Source organism: Dromaius novaehollandiae, chromosome 9 (assembly GCF_036370855.1).
Source record: "Dromaius novaehollandiae isolate bDroNov1 chromosome 9, bDroNov1.hap1, whole genome shotgun sequence".
In the NCBI taxonomy this organism is placed as follows: Eukaryota; Metazoa; Chordata; class Aves; order Casuariiformes; family Dromaiidae; genus Dromaius; species Dromaius novaehollandiae.
Window position 1 is genome coordinate 27,876,250 of NC_088106.1, and position 25,462 is coordinate 27,901,711.

Genomic DNA, 25,462 nt, shown 5'->3' on the forward strand with positions numbered 1-25,462 from the left:
CATTGCACATCCTAGTGCTTTTGGCATGTGGGGTTGGGGGGGGCTGTCTCAGGCATGAAAGCATGTATCTGTGTACAGTCAGATGCCTACATATGTACACAGGAAATTAAAGTTGCTGGTGGGGGGAGCACAAAATCCCTTATTTTGGGGGGAGGCAATAGGCATATGGCATGTATTTAGTCTTTCTGGATGCTTTCTTCTCCCCTATCGTTTAGTTGTCTCCTAGGATTTGTTCTCATTTTCCAAACCTGAACAAGTTCAAACAGCCAGTTGTAGAAAAATGAGTACATACTTCTGTGGCAAGAACTAGTCCTGCATTCAACTGAGCTTTCTGTGTAAAAACTATCTATTTTACAGCTCTCTGAACAATAATGACTGTTTGGGAGCCTTTTCTAAGAGGCCCATAAGACTTTGGAATTCATTTCCAGCACTGAAAGAGCCCCAGCCACACCTAACTTTTCTGAGTGTTTACTATGACTGTAAAAGTATAAAGCTTAATCAAAATGAAGAAAACTGACTTAGAAACACTTTTTATTAGTGGGTGGATTTGAAAAAAAATTTTCCTTAAATGTAAAACTTTCTATTGCTTCTTTACCAGATGTGTCTCAGTTTCATGGTCATTTAATACCAATATTGGTTGGGGGGGGAGGGGGGAGGTGGGACCCTCTTAACTGCTCCCTTCTAGGAGCTTCTCAAAATTATCATAACAAACACTTGAATACAAAATAAGTGAAATGTGTCCTTTAGGTAAATCCATTAAAATGGCAGTTATCAGAACCACAAAGATAAGTGACATGAGAAGCAAGGGTAAAGAACAGAAAAGTCTTTATTATGTTAGACAGATCTTATTGTTGTCACTGTACTGGGAAATTCACTGTAATCTCATTTCAGGTAACACTTGGTAGCAAGTAGCTCCCCATAGCTATCAGCACCACACTCAGGTATGGTATATTCCTGAACAGATTACAGAAGAAGTGGTCATGCAAAACAGTTTATAAAAAGGTTTTGGTTCCTAAGATTGTAACTAAATTCTTTCTCCTTTGTACACATCCCACCCCTTTCATTGCCTTGTTTTACAGCAAATCCCCCCCCAACAGCTAAATGAAAGAGTAATCTTAAGAACATACTTCATACTTCTCTGTTTTCTGGAAAGTAAGGCAGTGAAATCTTCCTTTTAAAATAAAGTACTGTTTCTTTTCTTGCCATGTGACCTTTTGACCAACATAACTTCCACAAGCCTGTTATATCAGAGCATCTGGACCAGAGCCATCACTTTACTAAAGACATGGCCTTTCTAGACCAACCGGGGATCTAAAATTGTGTTACAACCTCTTTAATCACAATTTCCTGTCTTTCGTATCAGTCTTACTGGCTTACAGGAACACAGGCCACCAGCAGTATGATCAGAAGTGGCTCTATTTCGGTAATAGTCTTAACTCCAAGGTGCTTTCCAGATGCAGCTCTCTAAAGATTTTCTTTCAAGGCCTAGTTAAGGACTACAGACAAGGGTACCCACCGATCCGAAATAAGTGCATAGTCTCCTCTTTAGGCTGGCTGCTATATGATTGTTCTTCTTTTGCACAAATAAATAGTGGTTCCCAGAAAAACTCTGGTATTTCATATTCAGAATGATTAGTACCACATGCATTTTATAATGTACTTGAGAATAGGTACAGGACTCTTACAGGGTACTACAAAAGGAGTATTAGGTACAAAGTCTCATGATGTGTATGTTTCTGGTTTGTTTCTGTATCAGTTATGGGTTAGATTAGCAGAGCTGAACAAGAGCATGGTCTCTGTTAGCGAGAGAGAACAAATGACAGGAGAAAGAGCTTGCTAAATTTTAAAATTCAGAAAAAAAAAGTGGGGTATGGGTGAAGTGCATACTTGAACTATAAAATGAAGTGAGAAGAGCATAATTAAAAAAAAAATCTGTAATTGACACATTTAGTTTTTTTTAAAAATTCTCTTTCTATACAATTCCAAACAAGGCATTGTAAATATTGTGCAGACTTTGACAGGCTACTTTATTCTGAATCTTCTGGCTACTAATAATATTTGGGGAAAAAAAGCTGAAGCCAAATACTGCTTTAGATAGGGGAGAGTCTTGTGCAGAAAACTTGCACTTTTCTTGTTCTGAAGGCCTGGGCAGACTTTCCCCCACCCAAGCACTGTCCTAAGTAATCTTCCTCTGCTGCCCTGGGCCATCCCTGGATGAAACTGTTGGGTACAGCTGCTGCCCACCTGATCGCGTGCCATTCTGCATGCTCCAGCGAGGCAGAAGTGGTTGAGAGCTGAACAGAGGAAAAAGTAGTCTTACATGTGTTGTTTACATCTGCTTAAAAAGGGGCTAATTAACATAGTATGTAATGACAGTTTAATTTGACAGCTACATTATTGCTTCTTACACTGGAAAAATTCCTTCTACTATAAGTCTGCTGAGCCTTAACTAGCACTGTTTTGACAGGAAGCATCAGCCACTTGTTAGTTGCAGAGTATCAGGGAGACTATTTGAATTTAAGTATCTACAGACAAAGTGGAAAATACCAATCTGATAATTCATACTCAGTAAGTTCATGGCTTGAAATCCAGCCCCTCATGTTTGCATAGCTTTGCTCTCTAGAGAAGGGGAGATATGAACTGCCCTTTCCTCTACCTTTCTAGAGCCACCCACTTCTGGTATCTAAGTATGTGCAGTGTCACTGATTAGTTTACTGGCGCTGTTGACAAGGTCAGTAACGTGCATTTAAGGGACCCTGGCTGTTTCTTTTAATGTGCTCTTCATGAATTCAGTTTAGGAGGTTTGGGTGTTCCTCTGAGCTGGCCGAAGAGCTGCTTAGTACTAGCATTGCCCTATGAATAGTTTGAATACTGCAACCACTATCAGATCTCTCAACCATTTATCTGATGTATGTATGTATGTAATAATTCTAGATCATCTTAACTCAGGATTATCTTTAGTGGGAAACCCTTACGGCACAGAACACTTACCTGTAGAAAAACATGAGGAGTTGAAATAAACTAGCCTCCAGTCTGGATTTCACTTTTCTTTAAAATATATAACTAAAGAAGTATTCCAATGTTAACTCTTCTCAGTGTTCTAGATAGCAGGCAGTAATCATGTAGAGTGAGGGGAAAGGAGAAGGGAAGAGGGTCTTAGGTGGTTTTTTTTTTTAATCTGTGTTCATAGAATGGAACTATTGCAGTATCTTCTTTAAAAATTAAGACATGAGTGAGAATTATTGAAGTAGCCCAAGGTAATTAATCCTTGGAGCAAAAGGTTTTGTCTGTGCATTAAGTAAAAACAAATGCAGGTAAAGTGTTCAGAGACCCAAAAGTCCCATTAGGACTGTACTATGTGCAAGCAAAAAGGAAGAGCAAAGGACTGAGTGTGAACTAGAGCTTAAGACCTAAGAACTCCAAAGTTTTTATTGATGTGACAACACCTCTGAGGAAAAATAAAGTTAATGAAATTTACATGATAATCTTCCAAGCTTCCACAGATTTTTCTAAACAAAACACATTCATGAATCAGTGAACTACAGCAATAGTAAGGCCCTACCACTTTTGCAGATTGATTTAGACTTTGAGGGGGAAGGAAGGAGGGCAGTCTTGTTTCAAGTCAGAGGGCCTAGGATAAACTGAACTGTCAACTTCAACACTCTGCTCATTTTGCAAGCTTAGATGACGGTCATTTGAATAGACTGTGGTAGTTTCACACTAAGTAATGCTAAGTAGTGGTAGATTTATTACAAAAAAGGGGCACACGGAACAAATCTGACAAGCATTCTTGACCATTTTGAAAACTTGCAGATGAAACGTTATCCCAATTTAAGGCATGAATCTGAGCCTTACTGTTAGCTGGAAAACCATCTCCATCAGTTGAGGTAAGGACTTACGTTCTAGCCAACTGCTCAGTGGGTCTGCGTTTTCCAGGCTCTCTCAAGTTAGAGCTGAGGCTAATAGAATCTTGATCGGGGTGGAGGTAGCGACAGCTGGAGGAACAGGCTGCAGCTTTTCCAGTGGATTTTGAAGTCTTGTTTCTGAAATGCTAAATTCCATCATGGACTCTTTCATTTCCACCACAGGTGCAAAAAACAGTAATGCTAATTCCAGCAATCCAGATCCTATTTCATATGCAGAAATTAACCCAAAGGCAAGTAATAAAAATGCATACATCATCCCATTCAATTATTCAGCAGTTTTGCAGACATACCAGAAAAAAACTAGCTTTCAATATAAAAATTGTCTATGAAACAGTCTAATTTGACTTTTTTTCCCCCTCCATGGATCATAATTCCACATGTGCTGCTGGATCTGTAGAAGAGGAGAAAAAATAGTGAGGAGCACTCCATTTCCAGCTGCCTCAAGTGGCAGAATGGTTTGAAACAAGATATAAACCCACACAATTTGTTCTTTCAGAGATCACCAGTAACTGAAGAACAATTTGTACCTGTTGTGTGTAACTGCACTTCTAAACAAACAACAGAATTAAGATAAAAAGCCAAGTTCATAAAGCTACAAGAACAACATGGGTCTTAATAGAGCTGAAAGGTCTGTGCAATACTAGCTCTCTATTCTCAGTTTAAGCATCAAGTTCAGCTATGCCTGCCTCACTGAGCAAGGCACTTCTGTTCCACTAAAATATGCAGATTATTTAATGGATTCTCCACGCAAGCCTTTGCGTAGTGCAGGCTTACAGTGATCAAGCATGAGGCTTTACTCCATTCCTCCAAACAGCTGAGAAGAATATCACAAAGGTAGGCCAATGGTTAGAAAGATTACCTTGTGTGTGCTGTCCTGTCATCTTAGCTGGTGTTCCTGTTTCTTTTTCTTTCTGGAAGCGACTATGGAGCTGTTTGATTTCTTGATCATAGTCCTGCCATTCTGGAACTATACGCATTGCTGCCTGCAGCTTGGGCTCTTTGGTCATTGGGTTATTACACTGCAAACAAAACATGAACTGCTCAGACATTGCAAAACATTTTTTAAAAAGTTTCTTCACTGAGTAGAGGGATGCTTCCCCCTGGTGGAATTAATCTGTTGTTCGTGAAAAGTTAATATATGCCTGTATTTTAGCTACAGTACAGTGCAAAGTCTCTTTGCAAACTCATAATAATGCCACTGCTCCAGCTTACAGAAAAACATAGAAAGGAAAGGAAAAAAACTCAAGTACCGAAAACATTTAAGTAACAGTATGATATGAGACACCTAGCTTAAAGGCCCTTTCCTGCCTCAGATCTAGGTCACTATATTTTATTGCAACATAAGAATGAGTGAGCCATACTGCACTCACCAGATCAATGGTTTTTGCTCTCTTCTTTGAGGAATCATCACACCATGTTTCACACCAAAGCCACTCCTGTGGGAGTGATTTAATGGGCACCTGGTGGATCATGTTGTTAGGCAAATCCTGTATTGAAGATTAAGATTTAGTAGCAGTTTTTACAGTCAGAGTGGGGGGAACAGATCTGTCAACCCTCCCACCCCCCCATAGTACTGACCTTTTGTAACTAAAAGACAGAAGTGTCCAGTTGTATTATGTATTTGTGTTAGAGTATACTGGACAAATTCATGTGATAGTCTGAAGACATGTAAGAGGCATGTGTTGTTTCCAGCTACCAGTTATATTTGGTGGTATCCACACCTGCCTCACTTGAAGGCAGGGAGTGACGGGACTGTCACTGGCATCTGGCTGTGAGAGAAGTTTGGCCAGGAAAGGAGAGGGCCCAAGCTGCCATCTTACCCCAGTAAGGAAAGGATAAAAAACACACCTGATCAAGGTTAGACAGACTGTTAGGATCCTGACTAAGACCCTGATATTGTCCTCTGAGTCGGTCTCCAGCTGCTATCTTTCTGAACTTCTTCAGATCCACAACATACAGAGCACTACATGGAGATGATACAATTAGTAATGACGTTTGACTGATGGGTAACTTATTGCAGCCCCAATGAACCCTGAGATTTAATATGCTAAAACAGTCTCTTGGTGGAAATCGCTCAAATCATCTAACACAAGGCAGGAAAGCAGTTCTAAAAAGGTCATGGCACGTACATACATAAAATTTTATGCAACAAGTCTGTCTTGGCTTTGCTGTCATGCAATCCATGCCGCTATTTGTTATTAACAAATGAAGATGTCTGGTTAGTTAACACTTCACTTCTATATCTGTAAGAGTTGTAGCTTATGAAAGTAATTTCAGTATCCCTAGTGGGTTCAGATGGACACAGGCAATGCAACCCTGAAAGAATTAACGGTGAGCAGAAAGTGGTTTACTGCAGCACTGTGTACTCCAGTTATTTTTCTGCCAATTTTAAGTGGAACCAAAAGCTCTTCTGCTCCATTTTGGGAAAAAAACTGAATTTTTCAGTACCTGATATGATATTTTCTTCCAGCTAAGTGACTTGCCCAGTATCCCGATTTCCAGAATCTGTAGCCATCCATTTCTCTTCGACTATCACAGAATGGAGTATATCCATAAGGAGCACCCTCTAGATTGAAATCTCTTAATTCCTTTAGATCTGTGCGCACAATCTGAAGGGAAAGGACATTTTATTTTTATTTGTAGAAGCCTGCCAGAAGCTATTTTGAAATGCTGGTTAGGCTTTATAATTCAAACTGAGTGAACAGTTAAAGGAGGAATAGGAATACCTCTTACTCTGCAGTCTTTTGCATTATGCATACGTAGTACAAAAAAACCCCATGGCATGAAAGTTTCTGGTTTCCTCCCCTCTCCCCCAGAGTTAGAGCCACTAAAGTGGAGCTCAAGAGAATCTGACAGAGGTTTGTTTGGCAGCTGAAGTGCCAAGCTGTTGCTTAACAAGCAGCAAGAATTCTCGCAGTAGATGAAGTCTGCTAGGATCCTTTGTTTCCTGTCCTCTTGAAAGTTTGCAAACCCTTCAGGCATGAAGGCTTTTTAATGTCTTTCTGACATACGGATGCTATTGCAGTAGTACTACTCTAAAAATAATACTCCGGTGGAAACAAACTGCATTAATTTTTTTTTTATAAATGTAGTGCAAAGACTGTCTAAAGTAAGAAAAGCATAATTAGAAATTTATCATAGGTGATATTTAAGCACAGGTTGCAATGGTTTTAACTGACATGGAATCACACTGTACATATGCCAGAACACCTAAGGCATCTTATACTTACATGTTGATAATCCATATTTCTCATTTTCATATACGATACAGAAGGAATATTTTTGGCAGTTTCTACTCTACCCCCATCCTGTTATTTCAGACTCTTCAGACAGTAAGCACACATAAAGCTTTATAGACATTGCCTGCTTTGCCACAGGGCATGACTTCACCTATTGCGGATTTGTCTTCTCATTCCTCTGACAGCCATTCAGATCTGGCTGAGTTAAAAGTAGGGAGGGGAGAAAAGATAGAACTGGAACTGGGGAAGCGCAAGAGTGAAACAAGACTCCGTTCAGCTGGGATCACAACAGCGAGTGAATAAGGAACCAGAAAAAAAAAAAAAAGAGATGGGCCAACAAAACCACGCTTTGTGAGCAGGCAGAAAAAAAAAACAGCACTCACTAAAGCATCAAGAAAATTCTATTGATAAAGAATCAACCTTCAGTCATGCCTGGGAAGTGCTCAAACTTGCAATCTGTGTAATAATATAGAGATCGTATTCAAGAACATGTCATTCTTAATCGATAAAGTAATTCCAGCTTCTGTGTTACCTGATCAGCATCCACAAATAGGATTTTATCAACAGCTAATGGGAAGAGCACATCTAGAAAGAGGATCTTGTAACCCCAGATGATACGCTGCTTCTCTGTTTGCTGATGAAGCCATCGTGGCCATTTATACTGGACAAGCTCATACTGGAAATTGTACTTCTCTGCCATGTACGGTATGAACTCCTGCAGAGTGAGGGGGGGGAAAAAAGTAGCTTATCTCAGTTCTTTGTTCCTCTGCAGGGAAAAAAAAGTGCATTACAAGAGATAAACTTCAGTCCCATAGTAAGGCAGAGAACACTAGAAAATGAAATACCACAAAGAATAACTACATTACTTTTGTTACTTCAGACAGAGTAAAACATAACCCAAACTGTACAGTAAGTTATAATTGTCTTAACAGCAGTTGGTTTGAGATCTAAATATTTTGGCATCCTTTCCCCATACAAGCCATTTTATAGTGATCCACAGATTAGTTTAAAAGAATGCATTATTCAAATCTTATAAAAGTTACGGATGAGAGAAATTATTATTTAGGGATGTACAAAGCAGTACCAGTGTACGAATAATAAAATGAGAGAAAAGAATTGGAAGAAATTCTTTACCAGAGCAACTTGGCCTGCTGCCTTAAATTAACTGAAATTCTCCTTTTTAAGGCTCCTTGTGACACTGGGAGAACAATCACTTAGCCGAGGGACGCTGGCAGAAATGACTGTCAGTAAGGTGGGGAGTATGCTGCTGCATACGAGATATCACAGATAATTGTTAAGTATTTTCAGGTATGTTTATTTAGGGCCTGTGTCACTCTTTTACCGTGCACCACTGATAGGTACTGTAGTCAGCCTGCAGACTGCTTCCTTTGGGTTTTTTGTCTCTTCCTATGAAACTCTGCCCAAACCTAGCCACAGGCGCTGCTTCTCTGGTAGTCTTTCCTGCTATACTCTTTCAAACCTTACGTGTTAGATGCAAATTTACAGTCCTGAATTTCATCTTAGAATCCACACCTTTATCAGGTGCGCCACAAGGAAAACCAGTTCAAATTCTTCCAAGTATGATTTTCCTACTATGGGCTGTTCTCTCCAATATTTACCTTCAGCTTGAGTCCACTGTCATCCTGATTGTTATTTCTAAAAGCTTCCCAAGTGGCACCACCGTCTTATAACAACTTAATGCTTTGTCAAAATAAAAGGTATACATATATATGCATATATATGTAATAGTATGATGTACAAGTTGAAACTTTCTTCTTATTTACTCTTGTGATAGAATATTTTTCTAATTAGTAACAAACCTTGAACGTAGGTGATAAGTAATTCTTCAGAAACCAAAATTTTAAAGGAGTCTTAGTGTGTTTCAGCACAGACAACATCATTATGCTATCAAAAGAAAAAAAATAAAGCACTTAAGAGAAACAGCTACTACGCACTAGAGAAAATGAGCTGCATAAGAGATTACAAATTGCTGTTTTATATTATTAGACTTAACTGCGTGCGGTAGGTATCAGCTTACTGATATTCATGCATGGAGAAAAAGTATGCAACTTCAACCTATTGTAAATTGCTTAATTCTAACTAGAAAGTTACTAAAAATAAAGGGAACCCATGTACAAGTTACAGAATAATTCACTTTTGTTTCGGAAAAGAACCTGAACTTGTAAAAACATAATTGTATTAGGTTATTTTGTAATGAAAAAAATTCTAGGACAGCAATGTACCATCTATTAAACAAAGTATACTTTAAACAAATAAACACTACACAGACAACAGTTCCTATACTGCAGTAGATGCAAAAAACTACAGAAGTTCTGAGCTGTTGGAAAAGGATTTTTTATATTCTTGCAAATTCTAACTTTTCTCCCGGTGGCCGGCAGTGCTCATCTACCATTTGAGACACCTCCCCTCCCCTCCCGATTATAAATTCTGAACTAACCGGAGGAATCTTTCATATAGGTGTCCTGAAGCCACAGAGAATATATTTAGTACATCATCTTTATCCTGTTTCACATCTTCATTCTTTTGTCCTCCTGTGAATCCCCTGAAAGGACAAATTTGTTCACGGACAGCACAAGAGTAAGGCCTAGCCCTATAGGGAACAGTGCGACAAACTGCTACAACGTTGGTTTAATACAGGACAACTGTGGGGTCCGTCCCCCCGCCAGTGAGAGCATCCTCCACAAGCACGGAGGACCCAACAGCTGAGATGCTAATGCCTGTTCAACTGGAAGAGCACTGGCTGAGGTGCTGCTTCTGGAGATGAACAACATTTCTGACTCCCAAGTAACATGGGAGGTAAGGGTAGGCAAGCAATTTTAAAGCAGGAACTTGGTTCTCTAGAAATCAAGGGGTTCTACAGGTGATAAGGAGATCAACCGTTTTGCAGAATCAAACCCTCAGCTTCTACAGGCTTAAGACTGCTGTGGAATATCACACACTTAACTATCATCAAGAGATACAACAGTTTTCCAGTTTCAAGAGAGTGCAGGTTATTACTGAACTAGTTTTACCATTTGAGAGATTCCCAAAATCCAGATTCATTCTCATTGGTACCATCACTTAGTAAATCTTCATTCATCATGTCCAGTTTTTTCTGAACCTGTAAATGCACAATGCTGCTTCAGCCAGTGGAACCACACGCTGGGCAAACAGTTATGGAGTGCTGATTTTTACACTGGCTCTATTTGTACCAGTTTAAATTATGTCCGGTTACCTCATGTGTAACCTGAGCTGTATGGACAAATAGTTCAAAGTTCATTAGTTGACTAGTGTTTTCAAAATAGATTCCAAAGTTGTTTTCAGACACCAAAGCTTGTTATTCTAGATGGCTAAAACAGTTTGCCAAGATGTATTTAGCGACCATTCTTGATGATGGAGACCAACAAAAAAAGCAACAACAACAAAACCCCACATGAACAGCTCACCACCCACACATGCACACATATCCCACTTTCTGTTTTGAAGAGGCGTTGCTGGCCACTGAGACTTCACAGCACGTAAGTAGACAACACAGCAGCACCAGCCAAACAGAACTGGAGGTAAATCACGAGACTGTCCCAGAATTACTCTAGCACAAGTAAATCCTGGGAGGAGGTGAGAATCTGATGTGATACAACTATCACTTATCAATCATCCTCATTAAAACTTTTCACCTACACTGTCATCTAATAAGCAGCCCTAAAAGATTAGATTAATAAAGAAACTATTTGCTTTTTATATGTATTTTTACCTACTCTGTATCACATTGAGCCAGAATTTTATCTGTTAGAAATATGTTTCTGCTCATCTGGTAATATATTTTCTATCAATAGATAGATTGAATGTTTTTTACTAGACATAAACATGGGGCATATAAAACTGACTGGAGATTTGGGGCGGGGGGGGGGGGGTTCAGTTAGACAGTCAGAGCCCAACTGAGCCAGAAGAATTCAGGCATTATTTTTCTCATGCACATACAAAAGAAGCAGTAGTTGCAAGTCATTCTCTCTCCTGTGCCAGAAAAACAAGTTTACAGATAAATTTTTCATTGAAGATGTAATTGAAAGAATTATGTGCAAACTATCTTTAATCTAAGCTTGTAGGAAGGGATCATCAGGTCTTAATGAAAGATTCTTCCTACTACTGGTCAAACAGTCTTCTTTAAAAGCAGCTCTAGTTTTTAAACTCACCTTCACTTTAATAATTTTGCTCTTGAAGTTGTTGAGAACAACAATAACTTCATTAGCTTCAGGGGGAGAGTCTGTACCATCATGGCTGAAAATACAGTAAAACATTATTTCTTCAAATGCTTTCCTACATGCTATTAAACCTTAACATTATAAAGCTTATCTTCAGACATGGAACAAAAAATAAATAAATAAATAAATAAATAAATAAATATATATATATATATATATATATATATATATATATATATATATACTTGAACACGTCTGCTTGTTTTCAGAAAGGAATGAATTTATTTCATCTCACACAACACAGGAAGAAATGCAGTTTGCTATTCAGGTGACTATCACTGAGCAAGTGAATTGTTAGATTCATCTATTAGAATGCTGCACCCATCTAGTTCGAAAGTTTCACAAGAACAAAACCACAGTCTTCCATGTATTGTCCTACCTGTAGATTCTGTAGATATCCTCAGACCTGCCCTTTCTGAGTCTTAGAGTCCATGCACCAGGATTGGCTTTTAGCTGGAAGTAACCCTGTAAAAGGAAAGGAATAATCTGTCAGTTTCCAGAAAATGGAAATGTAGAAAAAAAGCTTTAAACCATGTGTATTTTGATCCATGGCTTTAGATCTGAATAGTTATTCTTAAGCCAGCTAGTTAATGTAACTTTAAGGCCTTAAAACACAGGGAACAGGAAAGAGCCAAGAAGTTCCATTCAAAATCCTCATTTTTACATAGCAGACAGAAGTATTAAAAGGTCTAGCATTATTTGTTAGATGACAGAAGGTCTTCACGGAGTCTTGATAGAAACAATGTAATCCCAAAGGTGTTTCTGGAAAAGCATCACATATTACTTTGAGGGCTCACCTTCATGAAAAAATAAAAGTGACTTTCAAAACACTAGTTGCTAGCTACATAGCAGTCCATGAAAGGTATGAATACAAAACAAGATTTTAATTAATTTTGAAGCTATACAGATTGATGTTTCAGCAGGAAGTAATAACACAGGTAATATGTTACAAGATACGTCTTGTACAGAGCTTACAAAACTACAATATAAAATTCCAGTATTGTATACAAGTGTTATTGTAGCTTCAGGTTCTAGAGTTTTTCTGATTTTCTTCTGTGATTTAGGTTTTTATACGTGCAGAAGATACAAACATTTGTAACGCTGCTTCAGTGTACTACCTACTTTTCCACTCTTACTCCACATGCATGCAATTGGACATGTGAACCAGCCTGCTTTTGGGGGGGGGAGAAGCAGCACTGGGCATACTCAGTACACTCCTAGTCCCTCCAGACTCTTCCTGCCCTTTAACAATGTAGACACCAAGTTGAGGAAGATGATGACCAGATACTGGTGTGCACAGTGATACGTAGACTTTGGTTTAGCTCATTAGACAAAAACTCCAAGCCTTTCATATTTACTCTCTAATGTACAGACGATGTGATGACACACAAAATAATGCTCATATTCCTTTTTGTAGTTATAATAGGATATACTTTGGCTAAGCAAAGATGCAGAGAAATAGAAAATGAGTGTAAGAATCTCAAATTAAATATTTAGAGGTGGTGGACATTTTTTCCTAACTTGTTAAATACCTTTAAAGATTTCAAAAACATGATAGACAATTTAGTCCAGTTTTTCCCTAGCACTAAATATAAAGAAAATATTCTAGTGGTTAACTTCCCTTGCCATAATTTAAATCCATTACCTCTCACACTGTCTAGCACAGACCCTGTAAACTGACTGTTCCCTTATGCAGCTACCTGATAAAGACAGCTGCAGGGACCAGTCATGTATTTGGACTTCTGTCACCTTTTCTTGACTAAATTGCGTAATTCCTGTTCATCCTATGTTTTCCAGGATGCTGATCATTCCTGCTGATTCTCCCCATTTGCTCCATAGGTTTCTGGAAGCAGCGTGTGCAAGGCAGGACAATTTTCCACCTGAGGCTTTCAGTACCAGATAGAGTGGATGCCCTAAGACCATCTAGTCTGGGCAAAAACAGAACTGTCTGGCCTTTCCTGGAAAGAGGTTGCTTAAGAATACGGGCATCATTTGAAGACATTCCAGAAGACCCTCCTCAATAAGCTGCAGGGAAGGAGAGCATTCTTGAAAAAGGTAACAGACAAACAAGTACACAGCAAGGTTTTAGATATCAGTGTTAGGAATGACGTGGCTCTGGTATATTTGCAAGCAACCGTGAAGTAATACCACATATCGATAGCTCACATATTAAAAGATACTCAGCAGTTTATGCAAGTGATTGTGCTAACTGGAGAGCAAGAGTTACTTGTTGCCAATTAAATGCTTACCAAGTTGGCCATAACAATGGTATCAACAATGACAGGACTGGTTGAAGTTCCCAGTGTAAACTGGAGTCCCCGAGGTGGCTGTCCAGTAGTAATATCATAGCAGTGTCCTTCCAGAAGCAGATACTCCAATTCATATTCTGCAGCTACAACATTATCCACCTGTAAGGAGAAGATACTGCTAAACTTGGAAGTAGCTCAAAAGTGTTGTTGTTCTTCTTTTGTAATGATTCAATTACCTTCTGAAATAGCATTTCAATAGTACTTGCTTTATTTTACTAGATTAATTTTAATAAACGAATCTCTAGACATCCCCAAAAAGCACAGCCCACAGAGTGAAGCACTTCACGCACATACTGTTAAGAGAGTATCCCTGGCCAAAAAGGTTTGAATCTAAACTGGTAAGACCCCACTATAAGAGAAGGGAAGGACTGTTACTCCCATTTGACAACCTTTTTTACACATATTGGGGAATTTAGTAAAATAAGTTGGCATCTCACAAGAACTACAACAGGCTTCAGAACCTTAAATTTAAATGTCTTTGAAATGTGCTCATCTCATCTTATATTTATCATCTGAAATTAGCATTTTGTTTTGCTCTGCATTTCTCCTACATCATGCTAGGGGACTGTCAGAAGGACCAATTCATTTGGTTACACAGAACAAAAGTACTAAGAAAAAATATTTGCCATGTTTCACAAATCACTTCAGGCCTAACTCCCCATCAGGCTAAATTCAGGAAGCTATATGAGCAAAATACTAGTGAAGTCTCACAAAGCATCTTTCCTCATTGCAGGTCCAGAATGACAGTTTAATTGCTAGTTTCAACAAACTACATATTAGGAATTGGAAATTTTGCACCAGCAAACATAAAGCTCGTATTCAGCTGGAGACTTAGGATGGCACTTGACTATACTTGAACCCCCTCTCCCAAGCTTTCAGTTCATGTAAGCAAAGAAGATAAATTCAGAGGCTTGAAATGGATAGTTGTATCAGCCCTTTGGTGGTCCATTTATAGCTGAATGGTTAGGTCAAGAGATGAAAAGCAAAAAACCTCCCCCCAAAAACCAAACAAAAAACATAGTTTTCTGGATTTCTGAATTGTGAGTACAGGATTAGCAACACTAGTCTCTGCCACTATACTGCATCAGATTCCCAAACAATATCAGTGGGATGCTCAGTGAGGAGAGGCTAATAACGAAATATAACAACGTTCAGTGACAAACTAACCCACGTTAGTAATGACTGCAAGGTTGTACAGGCTGCTGATTTGCAAGAGGCCTAATTGCAAAGAGTCTGACAATCTCGTTCAGCTCTGCAGCGGACAGATTTCCACGCTGCAGGAGTCGCCCGCGCAGCCGGTGCTGCTGCTGCTGCCAGTCCTGGCAGACAAGGCCCAGGGCTGGCTTTGGAGCCTGGACTACCCTCTCACCTCTAGAGGTGGTTCCTCCAGGTCAGGGTTGAGGCACATTGGTGGGGGAGCTTGTACTGCCACTGCCCATGCCATACCCGTTCTGTGGATAAATAGAGGACTTCAGCCTCCAGAGCTGTCAACCTGGCATCTTTCACACACTCTGGATTATACATACAAAATTATTATATTTTTAATATATAATCTGCATTTGTGCTAGGCCAGCTACATAATGGCTTACTCCAAGGGAAAAAGACTACTTGACAACCTACTTAGGCTATTAACTTTGTACTCTGAAGTACAAAATTTTCTGTTTTGCATCACATACAGATTTCCTAACTTTTAATATACATGCTTTTAGTGCACTTCCTAACATGTTAGTATAGTGCATTTGTAACTTACCACTTACCAGCCCTCTATTTCTAAATCAGCAAAGACTAAGTCAAAGTTAACTGCTAATACTAGGAGGTTAATAATTAGCACTGGATTATCCATCTCATTCAAGATTAAATGAGAATCATCAATGCTTACATACAGATATTCCATATTCCGCCTTTAACAGCTTTTTTGTACTAGATTTCACCTCCTTGGATTTTTCCATTTCCACTTAATTTATCCCCATGCATCTGTGGCAGCACTTCCCTGATCAGTATTATAATAATCTAATTCAAGACCTGTTCTAGCAGCAATCCACTCCTAAAACCAGTGCAAGTGAGTGCGTTTCTGTTGCACCAGTTCTCCTGTTTTGTCGACGCTGCATATTCTTTTGTGATCCACAAGAGTGTTTACCAGTAACAAAAGCTGTGAAAATGAACAGGTAGCTAAAACCAGCTTGGTGGCTTCTCAGAGCAAGGGAAAGTAAGTGTAATTTACTTGCTGGAACAGGACTGCCAGGTCTTACCTCAATAGTCTCTAAATCAGAAGTAAAGAAAACCCTTATATTTAACTGTGACACTAGCTGTGGGAAGTTCTAATCAGAGATAACTTTTAACTAACGAATTAAAAAAAAAAAAAGGTGGGGGGGAGGCTTTAATGACCCATGAAGAGTTTCTTCATTTCTAGCTCAGGACATTCTGAAGTGTTATATACACACAAGCAAAACAGAACCTCTGCAGGATCTACTTCAAGCCTACGAGTATAGTGTCTCCTTCATTTCACCCTCTACCTGGTATTTTTCAGCCTGTGGTCTCCAGGCATCCATGGACAGCTGAGGACAGCAACTTTACTGTCAGTGAGCTCAGGTTTACCTGTGCCTCTCCTGGAAAACGTTCAAGGGGTCTGCTCATGGAAAAAGCACTAACATATGTTCTATGTATACTAGAATTTTAAAATTCTACAATTATTTTCCATTACAAAAATAATCCCTGGGGGAAAAAAAACATTCAAATACATCAACAGGAACATGTTGATTTGTCTTACCTCCTCCAAGTAAATGTTATCAAGGTCATATGGGGTTCTAACAGATTCCACCATCCAGCTCTCAGGAGTATTTAGGTTCAAAGTGAACAGCGGGGACTGAGGCATATCCAAAAACTTGGCAATTGGTCCAGAAGCAAAGTTGTTATCTGCTGTGAAAGAAATCTCTGGCTCCAGAACATAACGATAAAAGCTGAAATTTCAGAAAAAAAAATGCTAGAACATATTTCTGCCAAATTTTGCAAGTATTTCACTTTCTTTGAACTTGCTAAGAGCATCAGCTTTCCCAGAGAGTTACAATGTCTCCAAGAAGCCAAAACTAAAATTTTATTCCCTGTTGCATACAGGAGCCATTGTCCAAAGCAAGATCCTTTGATCAGGTCAGAATTTTCACTTTTTTTTCCCCTCCACCAGTTTACCAGATTGTGCAAGACTCAGTCATTAAGATTAGTAAATTATTTAACCTTGCTCATATATCGGGAGGGGGGCAGGGGGGAAACACGACACAACCAGACACCCAACTTGCAAACCAGTTGAGTTTCTTCACAACATTCACAAGTTCCCAGATTTCTTATAATATATTCTGCTATTATTTAAATGAGCTGAAAGCATTTATGAAGAACTCCTGTAGGTCATCTGACCATGTCTGTGTGCTTGCACATTCCAGCAGGTTTCTTTTTTATTGTTGTTTGGGGTGGGGGGGCAGGGGGGATGTTTTTTAAGATACAGAATGGCAGAGTTGTGCAACCCAGCAGAAGTGGTTTTCTCACACAGGCTGCACCCTAACTTGTGACAAGGCCTCCAGACAACCTTTGCCAACTTCAGTATACTAAGCACATGCTTCCACTCCCATACTGCTGTTTTCCAGTGTGTTTTCCACCCGCAGGCATGGTATTTCTTACCTTTTGAGAGGCATGTCAGAAAGTTTGGACTGGCAGTTCATAAACACTCTTAGGTTCATATTTATCAATTGGTTCAAAACCTAAAATAATGAGAAAGAGACATCCCTTACAATGCTAACTAGAAAAGCTGACCACTGTTTTTACAGACAGGATCTCAAGGAGGCATGTGACATGCTTGTTCTAAATCCTGCCTTCCTCACTACTTGCTTTACTACATCCATCTTTTAATTAGTGGCAGCAAATCAGTCATCTGCTCCCTCATGTTCTAGCCACTCTTTTGGGGATGCAGTAATGTTCTTCCCCAAGAAGAGTCACTGCAAACTAAACTGTCAATGGTGAAATTAAAAGTTATCGAGAAAATGCTTATGCTAATGTGATCTTTTTAGCTAGCAGAATAACTAGTTACACTGTATTAGACACTAAGAAATGTATTGTGCATTTCAGCCACACTATTAAAAGGCCCTTAGTCACCACAAAGTCAAGGAGGAAGAAAACATTCCAGAATTACAGAACAGAGAACTTTCTGCAAGTGCCATAAAATGCATTACAATACTGCATGCATACCAGAAGTAATGGAGCAAGTCTTTGAGCTTCTCTGGTGACAGGGTCAACAATAGCCACAACATCAAAGTATGTCTCACCCTCTTTTGGTCTCAATTTAACTGCGCTGAACAGAAGAAAAAACAATTTTGAAGTATATAATGTACTGGACAAACACAGGAAACAACACTAGCCATCTGAAGTCAAATTACTTATTAAATATATGCCTTCTTTAAACTATACATATATATCTGTACATTGATATTGATCTGTATTATATATGTATGTTAATATTGATCATGTTATTTATATGAATATTTATCTGCATATTAATATTGATCAAGAGAGAGAGCGCACATGATCTATAGCTATTTATCTATCTATATAGCTATCTGAAGTCTGGCTGTGTCCTGAAAACAGTTGAGCACTTCCCTGTTGCTATCTGAAGTTAAAACATAATTTCAAGCCGGGAACATCAAAAAAAGAGCATGTTGTTCAGCAAATGCCAGCAATCCTATACCTGTATCGTTCTTCAAAAAAATGATATTCAATCCTTGCCTCTCCTTTTGGTTGAGCAGAGAGAAGAGCGTCCACTTTCATTACCAAGTCACTTGCACTGAAAAAAAAGATGGTTTACAAATACTCAGCAAATGCAGGCACTTACTACATTTCTGCTATTTAGGCGGAAAAAAAAACCCAAAGAGAGAGAGAGAGAGAGAGAAAATGGTCTGAAGCCAGATGCCCAAACTGTTTTACCACCTCTCTCTAAACGATTATTTTCCCATTTCCATATATTTATAATCAGTTGGTTTGAAACACATGGAAACATAAAAATAGATCATCTGTGTTTCTAAAAACAAAAATCTATTCCAGAACAGGGGGTCCTTACTGTCCTCCTCCCTTTACTTCAAGGATGCTTTGAGGTAGCTCTGAAGAATTAAACATATTTAAGGGTCAATCCATCATTAAGATGATTAAAATGGGATACAACCTTATCACTCTGTGTACCAAATGGTTTAACTATGAAGTAAATGGCATTTTAGAGGCCAACCATGCTGCAGGCACGACATCCCTAAGCTTCAACCTCTCCTAGACCCCTAAGAGATTCAGATCAAACCCTTATTTCACAGCAGTCTCCTCATTTTATACTGCAACTCTAGGAGCTGGAAAACAACCCTGCATGTGGGAGAATTTTGAGGGAAAGGGGTCCTATAACGAACAGAATCACTGCTGACAAGTTCTTCCTTTTTATTATTCCCAGAAATTTTCAGTCTAGTATTTCAAGAATATCATATTTAATCTTGAAAATGTAACACCTCATGAAAGTTCAGAAGGAATTGATTTGTACATCATAGCTTTGCCAAGAAGCAATATTGTACTTAAGGGTCTGTCAGCTTTTCCTTAATTAACTCAGTCTCAGATTTATAGTGACAGCTGTTTAAATTGTTCATAACAAAAACACAAGCCTGGTGAAGACTGCCAAGTTCTACGATGTTTTCTAATGCAGCAGTTCAGTTCAAAAGCTTTCAGCAAACCTTGGCAGTGATATTCAAAAAATCGGAACTCTGCTCTGTCCAGATGTTCAGACTATGGTGTCTTCTGCCCTACCATCCAAAAAGACTACAACCTTTCTTTATTTCCCTTTTGATTCCCAGTACAGCAATGGATGCAAAAGGGTATGGAACGCTGTTAAAACTGTCCTCCTAGAGCTCAGATTCACACAAGATTTCTGTACAAAAGACCTCAACCTACTTGAGCCTGCAAAAGCAAACATTGTCAGCCTTTGTAACGGATAGCAGCATCATGGGAAAATGACTGTTGCAAAAGCTGTAAAGGTAAGTAGTAGAGAAATTGTCATCTTAGCTGCAAGCTCAAACACTCACACACACACACTCTATAAATATCAGTTCTGACCAACAGACACTAGCATATGTTCTTTTGAACCTGAAGATGATTTTCCTTTGAATAGACTACCTCTGTTCTTTTTGCAAGAATTATCTGGAACTAAGATTATCATTATCTCATCTCTACTTCTTTTCCTGTTGTTTCTCTTTAAAACAAGATAAAAGCCATTTACATGTTTCTGTAATCGACAGTGAAATATAATACTAAAAAAAGTGTTTTTGATACTGGTAGGAAAGCAGCAGTTAGCTGAACTGCAAACTGATTCATGAAGCCTACTCTTCAGGGGCTCATCTGTATTTTCTTCCTTTCTTTCCCTTTTTAAATAAATACTGTGATAATCCTACATACAAGTTATAAAATCAAGACATATAGGAGGCAAGTGCTTTAAACCAGGCTGTCACTTAAGACTTAGCTAGTCCCTCCGCACGTCTGAAGACCTTAATATTAATGAGAAGTCAGGCTTCCGTTCCATTTAGGGAAGCAGAAAGGCAATCCAGTGCAGAAAGCCTTTTCAAGAACGAATGTAATAACACATAGCAATTTATACCACTTTGTAACATAGCCCTTAGCAGCTAACAACAGCTCTCCTCTGCACGTGGACAGCAGCTCTGTTGGTGATGCTGTCACCAGCCAGGGTCAATTAAATCTGGAATGAAACTTCATCTAGTACAACACAGCAGTGAATTTAGAAAGCCCTTGTAGAATGTGTGACCACCCTCATTCTTCTTTTCATAATCTTTTTCACTCCACCTGTGTTTTAATTCCATCCAAGAAGCCAGTTCTCGCACTCCTCCAGTACCCAACAGAGCAGGCTGTTGCAGCCCATGTTGCTGTGATCCAGGGACTATGTCTGTGAGCTCCAATGCATTTGCTGTTCTGTGTTCACGTAAACAGTTTTATGGGAAGTCCCAAGAGACTTGGGCACTTTCTCACTTTCTTGCTGCTTGTCAGTGAGGCTGCAGTCAACACAACTCCTTCAACTGCCATTATGAGGTAAGAGACCAGCCATGGTAGATTACTACTAGTTACAGGTAACGAGTCAAGAACAATGAACCTGGAGCACAGCACCACGTTAGGGCTTGCCAAAACTCCCAATTCTGCTTCCTGAATCTGGGGGATACAGTTACAGCTCCATACCTACGTGAGATACTGTGAACTACAAAAAGTCACTAAAGCACATTAAACCCAAAACAGATAATTTACATCTTTTTCCTTTCTGACTTGCTCCTCCGAACAGTTGAGACTTGACCATAATGAATAGATGCATGTTTGTTTATAGCACCTAACCAGAGTGTACTGGATACAAGCTGAGGTTTCTCCAGGCTGCAGGAGGTCATGTTATAAGAGTACTACCACTTTTTGCTAGTCTCTTCAGTTTTACTTACAGATCTTCCTCAAATCCCAGCTGCTGAATCTGGGATTTGATTTTCTGTCCTGATGTCTTCAGTATGATATTCTCAAGGAGGTGGAAATCATCCTGATTAAACATCTCACCATCCTCTAATGGGCCAATAATCTACAAAGAAAATGGAATCAGAATTACTACGTAAAGGCTGCACTGAAACAAAATTCAAAGATGTATTAAATAAATACTCATGCCCAATCTTGATGGGTGTTAACTGTTTCTGACTGATATTAATGCCTATATCAACCAAGTTTAATAGATAATTCCAGCTATCTAGAGCCAACAGCACAAAATAACCTAGACCTTGAGACATAAAATGCATGCTTACACTTTTCAGTAAGTGCACTGATTTGCCAAAATATGGCATATTAAATTATACCTGCAGTATTACAACCTGAAGGAGCAACAGTATACCAGGCCACTTCCAGTAGTGAAACAAAGCCCTGGCAAATCTCACTCCTCTAGTCTTCAGAAGCCTAAAAGCTGCCTAGAGAATTTGTGCTATTTTGCTAATAATGGGAATAGAATACTGCAAGTTATCATTTGAAATGTTTAACCCAATAAAGTATACAGTAGTCAATGGAACTTGCATTTTTTCCCTAAGTAGCAAGCAGATGACAAAAGAAAACTAAATGTTCCACACAGCTGGGCTTCACTATTTGCAGGGAAATACTGTAACAACAGAATTTGCCTAATTTAAGTGGCTCTTGTAGAAAGAGCTTGTGGGAGAGATCAAGTCACCAACATCCTTTAATCAGGGGCCAGATACAGGAGCATTTTGCCCAGTGAATGGAATCGGGACAATCATACAGCTTTATCATCCCTTTTAGGCCCTGGACTCCATTCAGTGCCAACATGACTGACATTTCTGCTACTTAGACATCTGAATTTGTACAAAACTTCAGCTGGACACAAAGAAGTGTACACAGTGATCTGTACAAAGAACAGATCACTGGAGGTCTGACTAAATCAAAGTAGGTAAAATCTAGTGACCTAAAGAAGGCAGAGACTCTGTATCAGATTCTCAGACTCTGCTGGTCAAAGTCTGCTTCTTTGCAACACACTGAATAACTCTTTTACCATCTGCAGACTGATCTCACCCTTCCATTGCTGATCACAGCCCTCTGCCCCTTCTTCAGCTTCAGAACATCTCTGCAGTATACAGCATGGGACAGAATAAAATCCACTTTGGGAGATTCATAGGCTTCTTTGAAAATATTGATATCCATACCCTGAAAGAAAAGAATACTTGACATTGAAACAGGAAAAAAATTACACCCATGAACAGTTCTTTAAAACATATCTTTCTTGTTTCCTTTCAAAAACATCTTTATAACTTGCTAAAATTTATCCTCATGCCCCTGTTGTTTGTGATGTTAAACCTAGCTCCTGCCTGTTACTCTCAAACATAATCACAACTTCCAATGTAAAGGGTCATACTCCATTCTTCTGTTCTTAAGTGGTTCTTTGCTAATTTTTAAGCCTCATTTGAAAAAATGTAGTTTATTGTCTTCTTAAAGAGATCATGAGCTTGAACTTCTCTCCTAATACCCAAGAAACAACTGACTCATTTTAACAGATCCCTGAACCTGCTGCATTCCTTTTGACTTTTTAAAGTTGCACAGCTTTGATGCGTAAAACAATTTATGTTTACTGTTAGGCAGTGTTGTAGTTCACTAAGCTTAACCTCTCAGAGAAAACAAACAAACAAACAAACCCCAGAGTGTTATTCTCCATTATTATTTCAGCTTTTCCATATGAACATGCTACGCTAAGATATTCATTATAAGAACTAGCAAAGTACCCTACCTTCGCAGGCAGCAACAAACATGCTTACCCCAACTGCAAATTCTAAGATGTCAGCTCCTGCCTCAAGTGCCTTTGCAATTTCTTCCTTTGCCATTTTGGTGATGAAATTCTTGGCATTATTTGAAGTTTGTGTCTGCAGAGCTGCCCATATGGCCTTAGCAACAAGCGTATTCTTGCTGTTTGGATCTTCACTGGGGTTATTAATCATGCTAATTCGGACGTTATTGCTGGATTTCTGCGTTTAAACAAACATGGATTAGAAAAGTTTTAGATTTCATGTACGTTTTATATGAGAAGAATAATCTGTTAAAATAAGATCTATAGCAAAAGCTTTGTATATCTTAGCACGAGAAGTAGATTCCAACTGGGTAAGTAACAGCACAAGGTTAAAAGAACAAAATACTAATTTAACTCGAAGTATTTAGTCTACATATAGGCACCACTGTGACAGGAATCTTCTAGATAATACTGTGCATGTTTGCTACATAATAAATACAACACCATGGCCATCACTCAGAGATCTGGCAAAACAGTGATTTAGGAGTAATCTACTTATTTTTACGATTCAACCTCTGAAACAAGAGACAAAACAGAAAGCAGTGCTCATGTTCATCTCCAAACCAAAACTCAAGACATTTCATTTTAGAAACAGGGACTAAAGAGCATCCTTCCTTTATTGTATTAGTGGGGGGCTGAGAGAGGATTCTGTCCTAGCACGAGCAGGTCACGGATGTTCCAGCCCCCACAGACAAGATAAGGCTGGAAAATAGAAACATGCAGGGAAAACTACTCTCTCTTGCGTCGTAAGACAGGACAGAAGCGTAATCCTATGTTTCTCAAGCCTCCATCCACTGTTTTATTAACACTGCTACACTGTGCAAGCATTACCTACCTGATGTTTAATTGCATCATACAACAATTGCCTCCCTGAAGGTTTATCAAAATCACCAACAATCCAGAAAGTAACTGGTCTAACAAAAGAATCATCTGTAGGGGAGGAAAAAAAAAAAAAAAAAGATATTTGAGGTAGAGGGAAGGAGAGCTTCAGTTTTTCCTCATTTGGATGAAATAAAGATGTGCATGCACAGATTTGGAAAAAAAAAGTAGAATGACATAGGAAAGATGCAGATTAAGCTAAGCTATGAAGTCTGATAAGACAAAAATAGCAGTATTGTATTAGGTTTGATTTCCCTCACACAGAAAACCCACATAGGACAGCATGCATCACTGTTTCTAAACTGCATTTTTTTTGCTACCTATTCAGTTTAGAAATTATGAAGGAATCTATAAATTAATTATAGGTTCCTGCTATGGTACAGACACGCCTCTTCTTCATGCTGATGCTGTTAGCTCACAAAATCAGTTTTGTTCAGAGAAAAAAGTGCTGAAGCAAACATGCATTTAAACAGCTTTCCTATTTCCTGCTGGTTCTAAAGCCACCCTTAAAAGAAATTGGAAAATTCCCAGAACAGTAACATAAGAAATGCTAAAGCATGAGTTACCATAGATTTCCTTGGAAGACATTCCTGGTCAAAAGCAGAGAGGAAAGAAAGGAAAAGGAAACAGACATTAATTTTTTTTAGTAATCCCAATGCATATCAAGAAGCTGAACAGCACTGCACTAGGCATAACTGAATTACTGAAGTTCAGTTTCAACACGCAACAAGTCTGTGTTATTTTATTAGAATAAGCTTTGACACTTTTTTCAAATAGATTGATGTTTTATTTTCATACTACAGCGCTAATTATATTACATATTATCAGTTTCATACTGTACCATGAAGGCATCATTCTGAAGACCATTTGCAAAACCTGCCATGCCATTGACTTGGGTGTTGACAGTTTATCTTCCCTCTTCAAAAACCAGCAAGCCAGCACTATTTCAGTATTGCTGCTGAGTCAACAACACGTATAGCTTTCCTATTATTTTAGAAAATAAACATGCTACAACATTACTGTAATCAGATACCAGCTATTCAGTATCTCAAGTCACAGAAGGGGCAATGAACCAAAAACTGGGAAGCCATGGGATTGCAAACTAATATGCCTCCACGAACAGAAACCGTTGACTGATGAGATGAAATCAGCAGAGAGCGGGAAAATAAAGAGCAAGTTAAGCTAATCAAATTAACCAAATTCACGTTTTGTATGAGCAATCACAATGCTCCAGAAGGTTAACAAATGCCTATATTCTCATTTAATTTCCACGGGAGTGGGTCCTTCTTTACCACTCCAGGTTCAATACCTCAGAAGAAACAGCACTTTCAAATGAGTATATGGAGATACAGGTTTAATTAAGAGTCTAGAAAGGGAAAGCAAGAAACTTGCTCAGATCTAACTGACTGAACATAAACCAAGGGTAAATACAAGACAAGACAGAAAGAGCAATGGGAACATTTAAGGC

The 25,462-nt window shown here is 38.8% G+C and overlaps 1 protein-coding gene across 4 annotated transcripts in view; it reads right to left on the reverse strand.

Moving 5' to 3' along the window:
- Window positions 1–808: 808 nt before the first annotated feature.
- Window positions 809–25,462, reverse strand: part of UGGT1 (UDP-glucose glycoprotein glucosyltransferase 1) — a 52,734-nt gene continuing 28,080 nt past the window's right edge. For 3 of the 4 annotated variants that reach the window (XM_026109594.2, XM_064516979.1, XM_026109595.2), the window contains 21 exons: window positions 24,561–24,584; window positions 23,951–24,045; window positions 23,087–23,293; window positions 22,350–22,481; window positions 21,230–21,360; window positions 18,460–18,555; window positions 17,964–18,066; window positions 17,400–17,479; window positions 16,501–16,690; window positions 13,674–13,832; window positions 11,804–11,889; window positions 11,356–11,440; window positions 10,198–10,286; window positions 9,624–9,728; window positions 8,986–9,070; window positions 7,698–7,880; window positions 6,375–6,535; window positions 5,775–5,889; window positions 5,297–5,413; window positions 4,786–4,945; window positions 809–4,317 (listed from right to left, as the gene is read on the reverse strand). In XM_026109594.2, the coding sequence (XP_025965379.2) occupies window positions 4,292–4,317; window positions 4,786–4,945; window positions 5,297–5,413; window positions 5,775–5,889; window positions 6,375–6,535; window positions 7,698–7,880; window positions 8,986–9,070; window positions 9,624–9,728; window positions 10,198–10,286; window positions 11,356–11,440; window positions 11,804–11,889; window positions 13,674–13,832; window positions 16,501–16,690; window positions 17,400–17,479; window positions 17,964–18,066; window positions 18,460–18,555; window positions 21,230–21,360; window positions 22,350–22,481; window positions 23,087–23,293; window positions 23,951–24,045; window positions 24,561–24,584 (2,429 nt within the window). In that variant the 3' untranslated portion in view covers window positions 809–4,291. The remainder of the gene's footprint in view (window positions 4,318–4,785; window positions 4,946–5,296; window positions 5,414–5,774; window positions 5,890–6,374; window positions 6,536–7,697; window positions 7,881–8,985; window positions 9,071–9,623; window positions 9,729–10,197; window positions 10,287–11,355; window positions 11,441–11,803; window positions 11,890–13,673; window positions 13,833–16,500; window positions 16,691–17,399; window positions 17,480–17,963; window positions 18,067–18,459; window positions 18,556–21,229; window positions 21,361–22,349; window positions 22,482–23,086; window positions 23,294–23,950; window positions 24,046–24,560; window positions 24,585–25,462) is intronic. The other variant, XM_026109597.2, reaches the window with a different exon arrangement.